We start from the raw sequence: 13,885 nt of genomic DNA, 5'->3' as shown, positions 1-13,885 counted from the left end.
TCGAATTGTAATGCTATAAATGACATGAACTGTACAAACTAAAGTAGGTATGGTTTTAGTTTGATTGTGTGTTTGTGTGTCTTACCTCAGTGGCTTTCTTTGCAGGTGTGCAATGACCTTCATGATTCCTCACTATTTATACTCTCTCCTGATTAACCACTACCTGATAACATGTTCCTTCACCTCCTCCTGATATAGGAGCATACTGTAGCATGATGCTATCCTCCCCTTCTCCTCCTGATAGAGGAGCATTCATCTGCAAAAGATGGACGTTAAGGGGGAGAGAAATCACAATCCGAAAGACATTTATGCAAAGTAATCTGCTTTAATCTGCTCTAGTCATAAAGTTGTAACTCTTTTGGTATTGTTTTACAGGGGTGATATGAATCCCAGGTTATCCCAGCAGGTGGCGGTATTTCCCTTTTAGTTGGATGTTATCCGAATCAAAATTAAGAACAAGAATACTCCGATTACTCCGATTCTCTAGGGGGCGATATACACTTCGCACTCTGTTTTCGACCACCGCAAAAACTATTCGAAAAAGTCCCTGTTTTGTATTTCTTGTGGCGCGTAAAATGTTTAGACTGTAGACTGTAGCTTTGAGAGGAAAGTGTTGAAAATATGGACCCAACGTCGCAGTTCTTCTCCAGTTTGCGGCGCCTCGCCGTTACCCTGGAGACCGAGACGGAGAGCCTACAGGTTGCCTACAAGACCCGCGATGATCACGGTGATGGTCAGTCACACTCTTGATAAAAACCTATGTCTTATGTTGTTGAGAAACCTCAGTGTTTCATCATGGGCAACACAAGTAAAGTCAAGTACATGGACAAGACTTGCATAGTCTCGTAGCTTGATAAGAATTCGTGACGGAACATCAATATGTATTTCTTTTATTTATCTGTCAGATGAGTCTGTGACTGAAAGAGGGATGGGAGCCTATCACACTCTTTGCAACGAATTGGCTGACCTCAAGGTAAGATTCACTGATTAGGCACATTACTTTAATATAACACTGCAGGAAATGTTAAAATATATCGTATAGTTATTTATGAATATATTATAATTTAGAAATATCAATGCAGTATAAATGTAAACAAGATACAAATTTAAGATTTGTGAACCAGAAAGAGATCCGTGTCCGGCTGGAGCAGCAGCTAACCCGGGAGGAGGAGGTGAAGAGATACTTGGCGGCGTGCGGTGTGCTGCAGCGACGGATCTCTAACGATATCAACACGGTGGAGGGACACTATGAGACATACGGCTACCAAGCCCCACCTAAAACACACACTCGTAAGAAACTAGACTCGTATCATAGATGTTCCTTTCATCTCTCTGCCTGTCTGCCTCACTTTCTCTTCTCTTCTCTCTGCTCACCAAACAATGTTTCCCTTCAGTGACGAAAAAGGTTTGATCTCATCTATCGGAGCAACCAAAATTGCAACAGGCCCAAAGATCAGCTGGAGAGTTCCACAATAAACAAAACCACCTTTATATGTTCTTCTCCACCCAAAGAGGTAAAGGGTCACCTTCCAGAGTCCGCCGACCTCGGGTTGAAAGAGGAGTCGGCGTCTGTAAAGGAGGAGGATGGAGCCACAGAGAGGAAGGACCCACACCTTCCCTCCACCCCTCAGTCAACCCAGCCCCCCATCGGTGACCCGCTGCGCACGCCAAAACTGGCTGACTTCGGCCTGTCGGAGCTTGCCCTGAAGGGCATGCTCAGCTTGGCCCACAGGTACGAGCCAGATGCTAACCGTTTTCACTCCCTGTCTCTGTAAAACATTCTTACTACCGTAACCCCGCCACTAATGTCCATTACTAATGAGTACCGTCCGTCTAGACCAGCATAGGAAACAATGTAAGGGGCTCCTCTGAAAAATAGTTTTTTTGCATCATGGTGAGCAGCAGAATAATCTCCAATTGTTAGTTAATGGACAAGTGTTCAACACAGACTGCTATCCCGACAATCAGACATATTTCAACATTAAGCAGTAAAACTGTGAACCGGGATCATTTTGGCTGATCATAGCTCTAATTTCTCCCACCGTCCCCACCCGCAGATGTCCTAAATCTCTGGACATGCCAGTGCTGAGTTTCCCACCGCTGCAGTCTCCTCTGGCCACGCCCCTCGCCCCCACCTTGCTGATGACGCCCAAGTGTTTGTTGCGCATGGAGAAAGAGGTGCTGCCCGTGCCACCGATGGAGGACTTTGGCATCCCTGAGTGCACGCTACAGCCCGACAGTGACCCTGTGGCCACCGTGGACCCGCCCCCCACTACCTCCCAGATGCGTACGCCACAGCTGTCGGACTTCGGCCTGTCGGATGCAGACCTTCAGCGCATCGGGGCTATGGGGTAGGGTGTGGAAATTGAATGCAGAATCCTGCCTTCATCGCGTTTGAGATGAGGCACCTCTCGTTCGCAGAGCTGCCTGCCTTCGTGCTTCCACATCACATTAACGTGTACACAAGAGGGCAGTATAGTGCTTCCAACCCCAAATGCACACGCACCAGAGGGCAAATCTAGAACACCACGCCGGTTCAAATACAGTCTAAAACTGAAAATAAAGCATCTAAGTGCTGCGCTGAAAATGGCATATTCAGAATCGGATGATAACGAGCTCCAGTTATGACTCGATTTTCATTTGAAATGTGATCTCATGTAGTGAAGTTTTTTTTTTCAAATCTTTGTAGATTAAAGTATTGCAACCGAATTTATGTTATCCCACATTTAAATAAAAGCGGGATGTATGTAGTTTGGCTGGGATAATTGTGGACAGAATTTCCTACATCATCCCTTCCCACAGGTTTCATGAGGCCCCGCCTATGCCAGCACTGAGTTTACCGACACCGCAGTCGTCTCTCACCCCGCCCCTCTCCCCCGGCGTGCCACTGACACCCAGGCGTGAGCTGCACATGGAGGAGGAGGAGGAGGAGGAGGAGGAGCTACGCACTCCACAGATGAAGGACTTTGGCCTTGTGGAGCACACGCTGTGCCTCAACAACGACTTCACCATGGACCTCCACCGGATGGCTACAAGGTGAGACTGGGACAGGGTGCCCGTGACGTTGAGAGGGTGCACATGATGCGTAGAGAGCCGGGGAAAGTGGCCCGCATGTAGAGATGTGTGTGATTGATTGTGCATGTGATGAAGAGAGCATGGAGTGAGTGCATGTTATCTGGAGAGGGTCCGTGTGATGTGGAACGCCTGGGAGAGGCTGATGTATAGACTGCACATGATGTATAGAGTGTGCATGTGATGTAGAGAGGTTGGGAGAGTGCATGTGATTCAAAGAGTTACTTGCTGTCCTCCTGTCTTCCTCCCTGCTTAACTCCTGCTTTTATTACATTTCTGCACAGATCATCAAACCAAAAGCAGCCCCAGATGGTGAAACTCACATTTGAGATGCCCAAAATGGAGTCTGTGTTCTGCAACACTCTGATCCAGGTATGGACCCAGACAGCCCTGGTACACGAACAAACCTGGACCAGCTGGAACTAACCCAGAACCAGATAGCTACAGGGACAGGGCTGGCCAGGGAGTGGCGATGCGGACAACCAATGAAATCTTGCCTTCGGTTTCTTGAAGGTGCAGCACGGTTTACCATGCTCTATATATCAGACGTTCAGGAGCCAAAGTGGCGTTGTGCGTCTGCACGAAAGAGGCTGAGAAGAGGGACATTGTGTGCTGCTCTGTGAAAATAAAGGACAGCACCGGTTAAAACTGCACCCCCTGTCTGCCCTGTAGGGAAGGGCCTGTGAGTCTGGGGACCCCAGCACCCTGGATGTGGACGGCCCCACCCAGGAGTTCAACCTGCGGACCCCCCGTGTCAGGCTGGACTACCAGGATCCCTCCACCCCTGAGATGCCTGACCTCAGCTCCATCACCCAGGACATCTGTAAAGTAGGTCACCCAGCAAATATACCCATGTATACTTTATCATTTGTCAACATATATATTTACGTTATCCTAAGTGAATATATACACGTATAAATATCCTGTGTCTATTGTTTTATTTGTGAACACAAACCCATGTATATGTTCCTACTCAATGTAACGCCATTCTTAATCCTGCTGAATGGGACAGTTTTACTCCCACCACGACTAGATCTGATACTACTAAATGGAGCAGTATTACTTATATTGCTACTGCTTATTTTAAACCAATGTATTACATAAAGATGATTATATAATGAATGTAACCACTAATGTATGCACAGTTTTTTCACTGGTGGCTTTTAAATAACGACGTGTAAGCACGAACGCACATGACCAAAGAACACTTGTTCAAACCAGATCAACTGAACTATAGGTGTAAAAACAAAAAGCCCTCAGACAGGATGGGCAGTCTCATGTTATCCACAAGATGCCTGCCATGCTAACCTAGCCGGTTTGTTTGCTAGCTGGTGTCACTCGCTGAGCTAAAGGAGAAGAACACCGCCGTCATCATGCCGACTCCCAGAGGGCTGGGGAAAGAAAACGGGTAGATATATGACCCTATGACCCCTAATATTGTGATAAACTAATTACTTTGGGATTAGTAATGAATGTGAACAATCCATTCCCCCTTCAGAGCTGTGTTGCTCGCCCCTGTGGGCAACTCTGAGTTCCATCTTCTCCCTAACTACCTGAGACAGATGTCCCTCAGGAGCCTCAACGACTTCATCCACAAGATCAACACCGCAGCCGCTGCCAAGCACCAACAAGGTACATCCCATCACCTTCCACTGGTTAGAAGCAACCTTTATTTTAGGGCTGGACTAATCATTGTGGGGTGTGGTACCTTCAGGATTTAATTTGTAAGAGCATTTAGCAGATACTTTTATCCAAAGCGACTGATTCTACTTCTACTTCTAGACTGAGTCTAGAAGTAGCCCCTTTTTATTTAAATTCAGATCTCCTTGACTTTCTATATTCAAATCAAATTCTATAAAATATCTTATCCATGTCGTGCTGTGTTTGTGTGCCCTCTACAGGCGAAGTGCTGCAGTTCCAGATTGAAGAACTGAAGAGCTTTACAGGGGTGGGCACCATGGCTCCAACCTACCTCCTGTGTCTGGAGGAGCTTCACCGGCTAAAGCATGTACAGAGAGTGGGCAGAGGCTCAGTGTACAAGCTCCTCCCCAAGCATTGAGACCTCACACCATAGAAGAAGAGATATTTTCTTACGTCACCCAAAAGTTTGCTTACTTTTTTCAGAAGAATCACAAATATTAAGTCAATTAAAATTTCAGAAAAATAAAGAGACCTATGAGTAAAGCAATATGCCTAGTGCCATGCAAATAGCTTACTGAACTTGTGTATTTTATTTTGTCTTGGTATAATAAATGATCTATAATGGGAAGAAAGTGTCTGTTACTCCATTCTTTTGGATGCTCTACTAAGCAGGATGTCAAGTCAAAACCGTAGACCTATATGGCTATAAAGGCCACTTTTAAAACACAGATATAGCAGCACATCAGGTTCATGGTGTCTTCAGCAGAGATGCTGAACCTGATCTAATAGTACAGCTTTAAGAAAAAAACTTTCCTAATGTTTATCTGATTTCGGCCTGATATTTGGTACAAAGTGAAGATATACGGTGTCATAACACATCAGATTTAATGCAATCACATTTTGTAATCCATGATTACAAATCTGATCTATAATCATTATGGATAACAAATGCGAGCTCATTTTTTATCCATAATGATTAAGGATACAATATAAGTGATTTACTAAGCCCATTTATTCATGTTTGCTGTAGAAAAAAATGTTTAAGTACAATAAAATTATATTGAGATAATACCTTCAGACAAGTGTCCTTTATCGTAAATGCAGCTGTTGCAAACTCAGTACACTATGAATAAGGCGACACAGCGAGCAGACCCCTTGCCGAACAAATTAAAGTAGATCTACATATATGTAATCTTCTCAAACCTTAACCACAGACAGTGTGTGTCAATCACGTATGTTGTATAACTCTACATTTTATAAGTCAGGAGCTCCTAGTGATATGGTGAATATATATATATATATATATATATATATATATATATATATATATATATATATATATGTGAATGGTATTCTTGAAAGCTTGAAAACCAAAACCATTCGCTCAGAGTTGGACACACTACTTTCTCACCAGGAGGTGGTTCAAGCCATTAAAAACATGCAAAATGTCAGGTCAATAAAACCAGATGGAAATTGTTGGCCCAACCACTCAAGTATCCCTAGAGCAAACAATGACCCAAGCTTCAATCTGTACCCCTAAAACCACTGACAAGGTCAAATCAACTGGGAAAAGGAATTGGAAATTTAGTTGACATCTAATCCTGTTTAAAAGGCATACACTATTCAAGAGTAAATCAGTTATACCCATTTACTGATAACATGGGAAAGACTTACAAACTCCAGCAAACCTGACATGCTTTGGTCTTTCCAAAATCAGCAAGATTTCTGAATCTTCATTTCCTATCAGGCATTTTAGGGCTGGCATGCTATATTTGGAATACCGTGAACTATGGTCCGTCTTGCAGGAGATTAAATATCTTTGCATTCTCTTCCCTTACAGCGCAGCAGTGAGTATTATGAGAATTTCCTAGACGCAGCATAGCGGACTTGATGTTCTTTACCAAACCGGAACAGATCAAATTCCCTGTTAGCGGATCAGTACATAAATGTTATACCCTTCGATAACCCCTTTTATACATTTAACATCAGATTAAAATAGGCTGATAAATCCTAAACTTTATTTTTAGTTTTGTAATAACCATTTTTTCTTCTCAGCAAATCAAGTTACAACATTGGAACAATAACCAGCAGTTATCAGTAACTACAGTTTGTATTTGAGCAGAACCCACCAGGGAAAAAAAATCATATGAAACAATAATTTCTCTTCATTCTATTTAAGACTATTAAAAAATGAAGCATGAAGGCAAAATGTAAAAATGACATCTGCTAAACACAAGTGTTAATCTTTTGATTTTATTGAAGACCTATAAAAAAAAAGTATGAATGCAAAATGTAGAAATTACATTGCTTTGCTGAAACCATTTTCCCATGTTTTCAGTCTTACAGTTAAAAAAAAACAAGTTATTTGCACGAAGATCACTTTTAAACAAGCACAAACATCTGCCTGATACACTTTCTAAGAAACACAAGGATGGAGATGAAAGCCTGCTCAACTCAGTAGGGCCTCATACGCATGGGCATCGGGGGAGCCCGGTTAGGGGGGGTAATTGCGATGTCCAGGTAGTCTCCGATCTGGAATCTCTGGGACTGCAGGGTGAGGGCATCGTCTGGACCCTTCCTCCCCGACACTGTGTTGCCGATATCCTTCATCCTGGGATCAGAAACCACCAGGAAATGAAGATGTGGAACCCACAGTGGGACAGGGAACAGAAAGACGCTCTACGTTATTACTGGAGGATGCAGTCTGCATCCTCGCCTCTTACCATTGAGTGTTTTAGCAGTCACTTCCATATTTGAAGTGAAAACAGAGACATGTCGTTGAGGAGCAGGTCGGAGTTTGGGGTATCTTGTGCTAGGATGCCAACAGGTAGAATGGGCATTGTGGATCAAACTCAGAACCGTTTGTCTGGGAGTCAGACACCCCGATCACTACACCACCCATATTCTACCCCTCATTCCCCTCACTATTATCTTAGTGCAGTTAAGATTCTGGCTATCCTACTAGCCCGAACACATTTGAGAAAACTCTCCCATTGGTGAACACATGGTTTGACATAGCCGATCCGGCTATGGACTGACGGTCTGGACGAGGATACATTAATAAATCATGGAGATGGCTGAGGAGTAGTTCAGTTGGTGTGGTTTACCTGTACATCTGTCTCATGGGCTCGGGAAAGACGGTGGCAAAGCTGAAGTGTGTTCCTTTTTTCCGAGCCTCAGGAAACACCTCCTTCACCAAGCTTGTCAGTTCCTTCAGAGTAGCGTCCATCCTGGGAGCATGAATGCCATGTTAAATACTTCATATAACCTGTTCTGTTTATGCAGAGATTATAGTATCGGGTACCGCTGGTTAAAGGGGACATATCATACCACCAGGTGTGAGTGTGAATAGCCATTACAAGCAGGTTTGAAAATGTGCAGCATTGTGACATCACAGGTTGGCGTGTCCATCTATCTGTCACACATCTAGATGGACACGCCCACCTGTGATGTCACAATGCTGCACATTTTGAAAACGGCTTGTAATGGCTAATCACACTCACACCTGGTGGTATGATATGTCCCCTTTAAGAACATTTTAGGCTATGTGAGCAGGTTCCAGAGGCTACTCTCGAAGATTTATATTGTATTTTCTTAAACCCAAATACAAAAACAACGAATATATATATTAACTAATGTATTAAAATACATTGTGTGGTATGGGGTACATAGGGGGATAAATGTGGGAGACTACTAGGAGAAAGACATTTAGCCCTTTCCCGGATAAATAAATGATGCTCCGACGAATGGGTATTTTGGTGGTCTTACCAGGTGTATATCTGCAGCTCGCTAGCCGGGACGTTTCCGCGGGTGAACTCGTCCATGCGGTGATGTCTCCCATTGTTTGTGGTGAACACCCTCAGCAGGAGAGGACATGTCTGGAGGACATCCAGGAACAAACACCATGGAAGAATTATGTCGAGAAAATAAACACAAGAACCAACAGACCGGGGAGGGAGAAGGGGGGGGGGGGTAGTCGTGTATTATTTCATATTCTTTAATGGACGATTTCTAATGTCTGTCTTTACGGCAAATGCAATCGTGATCGTGGTAAAAAAAACATCGTCCACCATTGGGGTTTCCAAATAGATGATCAGGAGGACCTTGAAGTAACACAAACGGGCGTAAATGCATGAAGTAGGCTTTACTAAATGCATGCCCTATAATAAGATAGATAGAAAGAATATATGGGTGTTCAGTGTGGTGTGCTTGTTAGAACCGCACACGGAAAACAAACAATCGCAGACGTGCAGGAAAACTGACCTTTTCTCTGTCGATGGGCTTCTCCGGCTCTTTCTTTATCTCCTCTTGGGTGACTCTTGACTCCACGGCCATGGTATTTTTCGGCTGCGGTTATTGTACTCGTGTAACGGCGAAGAGAAAAGTTTTACCAAACGTAAGGCACTACTACTGTACTGCACAATTTGTGTGTGGGCGCCTAATGATGACGTGTAACCAAACAGGTCCATCTAGGTACCATCCGTATGGACCTAGTCCAATCGCGTTGTCCAACTACATCGTTGGAGCTGAACTGACCAATGACTGCGCATTTACGCTCGGAAGACCACCCCCTCTCGCCAGCCACCATTTTGGGAGTCAAAACACCCACCGACCACGTCTCACACACACATACACTCCATGGGCACCACACACACGCATCCGCACGCCTTTTCCCCGCCACGCTATGGTGCACACGTGTGTGGTGTCCGGTTGTAGGAACAGACGAACCCCGGGGACCGCCTTATCGTTTTACCGGTTCCCCCGGGACCCGGAGAGGAAGCAGCGCTGGGTCGACGCGGTGAACCGGCAGGGATGGCAGCCGAACGACGGCAGTCGTCTTTGTAGTAGTCACTTCATCTCCGGTATGGCGGCGCGGGTGGGGGGTGGGCATGTCAATGAAACGGCAGTTAGTCTGGGGTAAGATGGAGTGGCCTGTTGGTTTCTTAAGGGAGAAATTCGAGGTTAAGCGAGAATATCTAAAAATCTTTTTGATTATCCCTAACTTTATCCATCGGAAGAACAGTATAAAATACATGCTTTTTTTGGTCTTTGGAGACCAAACGTTGTGTTCTCATCTTGTCTATTTATTCTGTTGTCCAGGAAAGCAGGTGAAGAACCCTCGTTCCCCAGACTACGTTCCCTCCCTCTTCTCTCCTCCGGCCCCCGACATGAGGGAACCAGCGGACATGAAGGAACCAGAAGACTCGGAGCTCCGGGACAAACAGCAAGCCCAGGTGGAGGCCGCCAATGCCCTTCTCTTCCTGCAGGGCCAGGGCCGCGACCCAATCCAGACCCAGACCCCTAAAGAAGACCGCCCTGGACCAGAGACCCCCTCGTCGCCCCCCAGTGCCGACGATGGCGACAATGAGGAGGAGCAGGACGCTAACTTTGCGAGGGGTAGCAAGAGAGGACGTGTGGCCGTGAAGGAGGAGGAGTCGGTGGGTCTGGAGGAGGCGCTCAGTGCGCTGCAGAACGAGAACCAGGCCCTCAGGGAGGCGCTGGAGAAGATGTCCCTGTCGGAGAGCTCCCTGAGGAACGACCCGGAGAAGGTCCGCTTCTACACGGGCCTGCCCAACTACTACGTCCTGGAGACGGTCATGTGGCTGCTGGCGCCGCACATGGACGACGCCACCAAGACCTCCCCCAAGAACCCCACGCGTCTCTCCAAGTTCCAGCAGCTGCTGCTCACCCTGGTGCGGCTGAGGCTGGACCTCCGGCACCAGGACCTGGCGTACCGCTTCGGCGTGCGCCTCGGCACGGTGACCAGGGCGGTGCGCCGCGCGGTGGACGTCATGTCGTCCACGCTGGTGCCCACCGCCGTCTTCTGGCCCTCCAGGGCCGAGCTGCGCAAGAACCTGCCCGCCGCCGTGCGCGCCGCGCACCCCGACTGCGCGGTCATCATCGACTTCTTCACGGTGTCCCTCGAGCGGCCTCCGACCGCCCCCCACGGGGACCGACCGGGGAGGGCGGGGCCGGGCGGGACCACGCTCAAGTACCTGATCGGCGTGGCGCCGCAGGGCGTGGTCACCTTTGTCTCCGGGGGCGTGGCCGGCGACGTCGGCGACAAGACCCTGGTGGAGGGGTGCGGCTTCCTCTGCAAGCTCCTCCCAGGCGATGTGGTGCTGGCCAGTCACGGCCTGGACATCGGCGAGTCGGTGGCGGCCCGGGGAGCGTCGTTTAAGATTGCCGGGGGCGGGTCAGAGCGAGAGAGCACCCACTCTCTGCTGGGACACGTGGAGAAGGTCATCGCCATGGTGAGGCGGCGCTACGCCGTGCTGGCTGGGCCCGTGGAGAGCTGCTTCGCCTCCGACCGCTCCGCCTTCGACAAGGTGGTGCAGGTGGCATGCGCCCTGAACAACCTGTGCATCTCCGCCGCTCCACTCGAGTGACAGCGGTCAGGACGAGGGCACCTCTCTCCTCATTGCCCATTGCTGCCTGTAATTGGTCACCAATACGCAATTTCCCTTTTAGTTTTGTATGCCGGGCCCTTTAGTGCCGTTTGGAGTATATTTGAGACCAAAAGCCCCCCCCCCTCTCCAGAACAAGAAAAACTGAGACAGACAGAACCATGGGACCAGGGTGTGACATTATCTGAGTAATCGTGATTGGTTCAGTTGATGGTCAAAAGTACCGAGCGGTAAACCCTTTCCCCCAGTTAGGACTAAGCTTTGTGGAAGCCAAATACTTAAATACCCCACAGATTTATGGGGTGGTAGACTGACAAGTCGCCATGAATGAACAATCAAAACATAGGTGCAATGTTCATCAAAGTTGACGGTCTTTGAATAAAGGCACACAGTTAATATTAACACGTGCATGTAGTAGTATGCACCTGCAAATTATGCACACATGGTAAATACACATGCACGCAACTTCGGGTGCTGTTACCAGGGGGAAAATGATAGGATGTTGGTACACCTAGCATTTCAACCCAACCCACAGATGGGTACTTTATTCACTTTTGTGGCATTTATGTAATGTTCCAATGAAGGTCATTATTTGTTCATCCTTTGTGTCATACATAGGGCTTGTATTTGTTACATGTACAATATGTTGGTCAATATAACTTGTCAATATGCATTGACACCCAGTGGTTAAAATGGGAACTGCAGTCCAAATTCACAATATTTGGAGAGGGTTGTCTCCACCCGACCAAACCCTGACTCTGACCCTTACCTCATGAGCTGAGGAAGTTAACTTCGAACAGGATGGGAATAAAGAGCTTCTCTTCAAGGGTATCAATAGAGGGTTAATAAGGGATGGATCCTATTCCCAGGCAGGGCTTCTAACCTATCTTGAAATAAATTGTTCTTTGCTGCTTTAAAATATTAATTTAAAGGGCCACTATTTTACAACCAGGGGTGAGTGTATTAGCCATTACAAGCTGTATAAAAAAAATTGGAGTTGTTGTATCATGTTTGCTGCCTTCTGTGTCCTCTGTGATTAATTGTAAAGGTCTGAACTGTGATTGTGCGAATCAGAGGCCGTGTCTGAAATTGTTTACTTGTTCCCTTTATACTGCACTTCTTGAAATGTTTGTCCCGGTCTTTGGGAAATCGTAGTGTATCAATTTCGTTCCCTGTATAGTGCATTAACACCAAGGTGCTTAAGGATTTAAGCTATTATTTTGGTGTCATTTGATGAAATGCCATAGCCATCCGTCTGCTATTAGTGACTGAAATGCACTGTTAGAATCTGGCTCTGTATGAGCCTATGTAGATTCTAGACCACTCCCAGCAAAGGGTATCTCTTCCCTTGTGGAATCCAATTTTGCCTGTCCACCACAGGTGTCTGAATGCAACACTTCTCAATGACTGAGAAACTCAGTGAGGGGGGAGGCCAAGGGACAGAGGATGATTTTTGGATTGATTAGTTTCCCTCTCAAATCTTACCTACAGCAGCTTTAATGCCCATAATGCACTGTTAAAATAGTTTCCATCTGATCTACACGTACTTCTGCACTTTCTGCAGGTCTCATGATATGCGACCGACCAACACACGTCACGCCGTTAGTGGTTTACGATTACAGGCTGAATTCCCCCACTGCATTCAGTTTCCCTAGTGTACTTTAAAGTGTTTACTAAATAGGGATTAGGGAATGAGTGAACAACTTTGGATACGGCCTAAGACTAGTTAAGAAATAGGATGTCACTTCATGTTGTGGTTTCCAAAGCCAAATTAATTTTAACCGCTTCTTCCGGCTGTGAGCATCTAAAGCTCTCTAAGGACCTTTGATATTTAATTGTTATTTTCCAGAATCATCTGGCACACGACATTAGCTGGTGCCTTAGCGTGGACTTGGTACTTCTGTTATCAAACAGACCCACTTTCTTTCATGTTCTTACTGTTACATGTTATTACCATGTTATTGACATGCTATTACCTTGTTTCCATGTTTTATTTACCACGTGAACATGCCCAGTGTGATGTTTAAAGTTGTGGACTTTGGTGGTATCACTTCTTGTCTTGTATGTTATAAGCGTGAACAGGAGAAGACAGACATGCGTGCCTGTCCTCATATTCCACTACGTGTTTTTTCATGTTCTACATGTCCAGTTAAATGTCTACCCAGCCTATATGTTGGTTGGGATTTCTGACCAATTATTGTATCAGCCTAACCACTACTACTATCCTCTAGCCACGAACCTTTATTAAGCTCACTGAGCAAATTGTATGACCCTGGTGTCTAAACTGACCTTTATGGACCACAAACCAAATGGGAGAAGTTCCTCATAGTTCCTCAACGATAGTTCCAATCCTTCAGGGGTCTTCTACATTCTACTACCTTCTACTGTGTGCCTGGGCTCTGTATACTATTATCTATGGTAAGGTCTTTATTACTACTTGTACACTGCTATTTTAATGCTTATATATCAACACTAAATAAATGGTTTGATTGATCATTTAAAACTTATTTGTTATAGATTCATAATTTGTTGAAATATTTTTTTTACTATATATTAGTAATACTGTTATTGAAGTAATATATATGGCTAATTGAACATATTATATATATATATATATATATATATATATATATATATATATATATATATATATATATATATATATATATATATATTGTTTTTTATATAGGCCTCTATATACATTTTTTCTTTTTTATCAGACTTATTTATACACTCCCTAAGCATTTTATATTATCTTGTGCAGT

General features: G+C 45.5%; 3 protein-coding genes across 4 annotated transcripts; 2 read left to right on the top strand and 1 right to left on the bottom strand.

Annotated features, from left to right (window-relative positions):
* The first annotated feature begins 606 nt into the window (after nt 1-606).
* ska3 (spindle and kinetochore associated complex subunit 3) lies at nt 607-5,255 on the top strand. 2 transcript variants are annotated; one of them, XM_079734021.1, is made up of 11 exons: nt 607-733; nt 906-973; nt 1,125-1,290; nt 1,513-1,732; nt 2,058-2,351; nt 2,803-3,036; nt 3,357-3,444; nt 3,745-3,900; nt 4,401-4,480; nt 4,571-4,704; nt 4,974-5,255. In XM_079734021.1, exons 1-11 carry the CDS (start codon nt 622-624, stop codon nt 5,129-5,131), a joined length of 1,710 nt encoding a protein of 569 aa, XP_079590147.1. In that variant the 5' UTR covers nt 607-621; the 3' UTR covers nt 5,132-5,255. The 2 variants fall into 2 exon arrangements, with proteins under 2 accessions (XP_079590147.1, XP_079590148.1); XM_079734022.1 differs by having other exon boundaries at nt 4,571-4,727; nt 4,974-5,133.
* A 1,697-nt stretch (nt 5,256-6,952) lies between these two features.
* sap18 (Sin3A-associated protein) lies at nt 6,953-9,145 on the bottom strand. The gene is made up of 4 exons (XM_079732793.1): nt 8,977-9,145; nt 8,482-8,591; nt 7,821-7,943; nt 6,953-7,324 (listed from the first exon to the last, which is right to left on the bottom strand). Exons 1-4 carry the CDS (start codon nt 9,046-9,048, stop codon nt 7,168-7,170), a joined length of 462 nt encoding a protein of 153 aa, XP_079588919.1. The 5' UTR covers nt 9,049-9,145; the 3' UTR covers nt 6,953-7,167.
* A 252-nt stretch (nt 9,146-9,397) lies between these two features.
* Nucleotides 9,398-13,476, top strand: LOC307073873 (uncharacterized protein; the record flags this gene model as incomplete). Its single annotated transcript, XM_079733832.1, has 2 exons — nt 9,398-9,575; nt 9,814-13,476. The coding sequence occupies 2 exons, from the start codon at nt 9,398-9,400 to the stop codon at nt 11,100-11,102; spliced, it is 1,467 nt and encodes a 488-aa protein (XP_079589958.1). The 3' UTR covers nt 11,103-13,476.
* Nucleotides 13,477-13,885: the final 409 nt, after the last annotated feature.

Source organism: Pollachius pollachius, assembly GCF_949987615.1.
Source record: "Pollachius pollachius genome assembly, chromosome: 3".
NCBI classification, from domain to species: domain Eukaryota; kingdom Metazoa; phylum Chordata; class Actinopteri; order Gadiformes; family Gadidae; genus Pollachius; species Pollachius pollachius.
The sequence above is the reverse complement of the archived record's forward strand: the minus strand, read 5'-3'. Positions and strand labels throughout refer to the sequence as shown.

What these genes read in the sequence shown, in the direction of transcription:
- sap18 (XM_079732793.1), bottom strand. Translation starts at nt 9,048, where the DNA reads ATGGCCGTGGAGTCAAGAGTCACCCAAGAGGAGATAAAGAAAGAGCCG. An exon ending in AGCCCATCGACAGAGAAAAG is followed by an intron (nt 8,592 to 8,976) that starts GTCAGTTTTCCT and finishes GATGTCCTCCAG; the next exon opens with ACATGTCCTCTCCTGCTGAG. An exon ending in CCCATGAGACAGATGTACAG is followed by an intron (nt 7,325 to 7,820) that starts GTAAACCACACC and finishes TTCTGATCCCAG; the next exon opens with GATGAAGGATATCGGCAACA.
- ska3 (XM_079734021.1), top strand. Translation starts at nt 622, where the DNA reads ATGGACCCAACGTCGCAGTTCTTCTCCAGTTTGCGGCGCCTCGCCGTT. An exon ending in CTCCACCGGATGGCTACAAG is followed by an intron (nt 3,037 to 3,356) that starts GTGAGACTGGGA and finishes ATTTCTGCACAG; the next exon opens with ATCATCAAACCAAAAGCAGC. An exon ending in CGCTGCCAAGCACCAACAAG is followed by an intron (nt 4,705 to 4,973) that starts GTACATCCCATC and finishes TGCCCTCTACAG; the next exon opens with GCGAAGTGCTGCAGTTCCAG.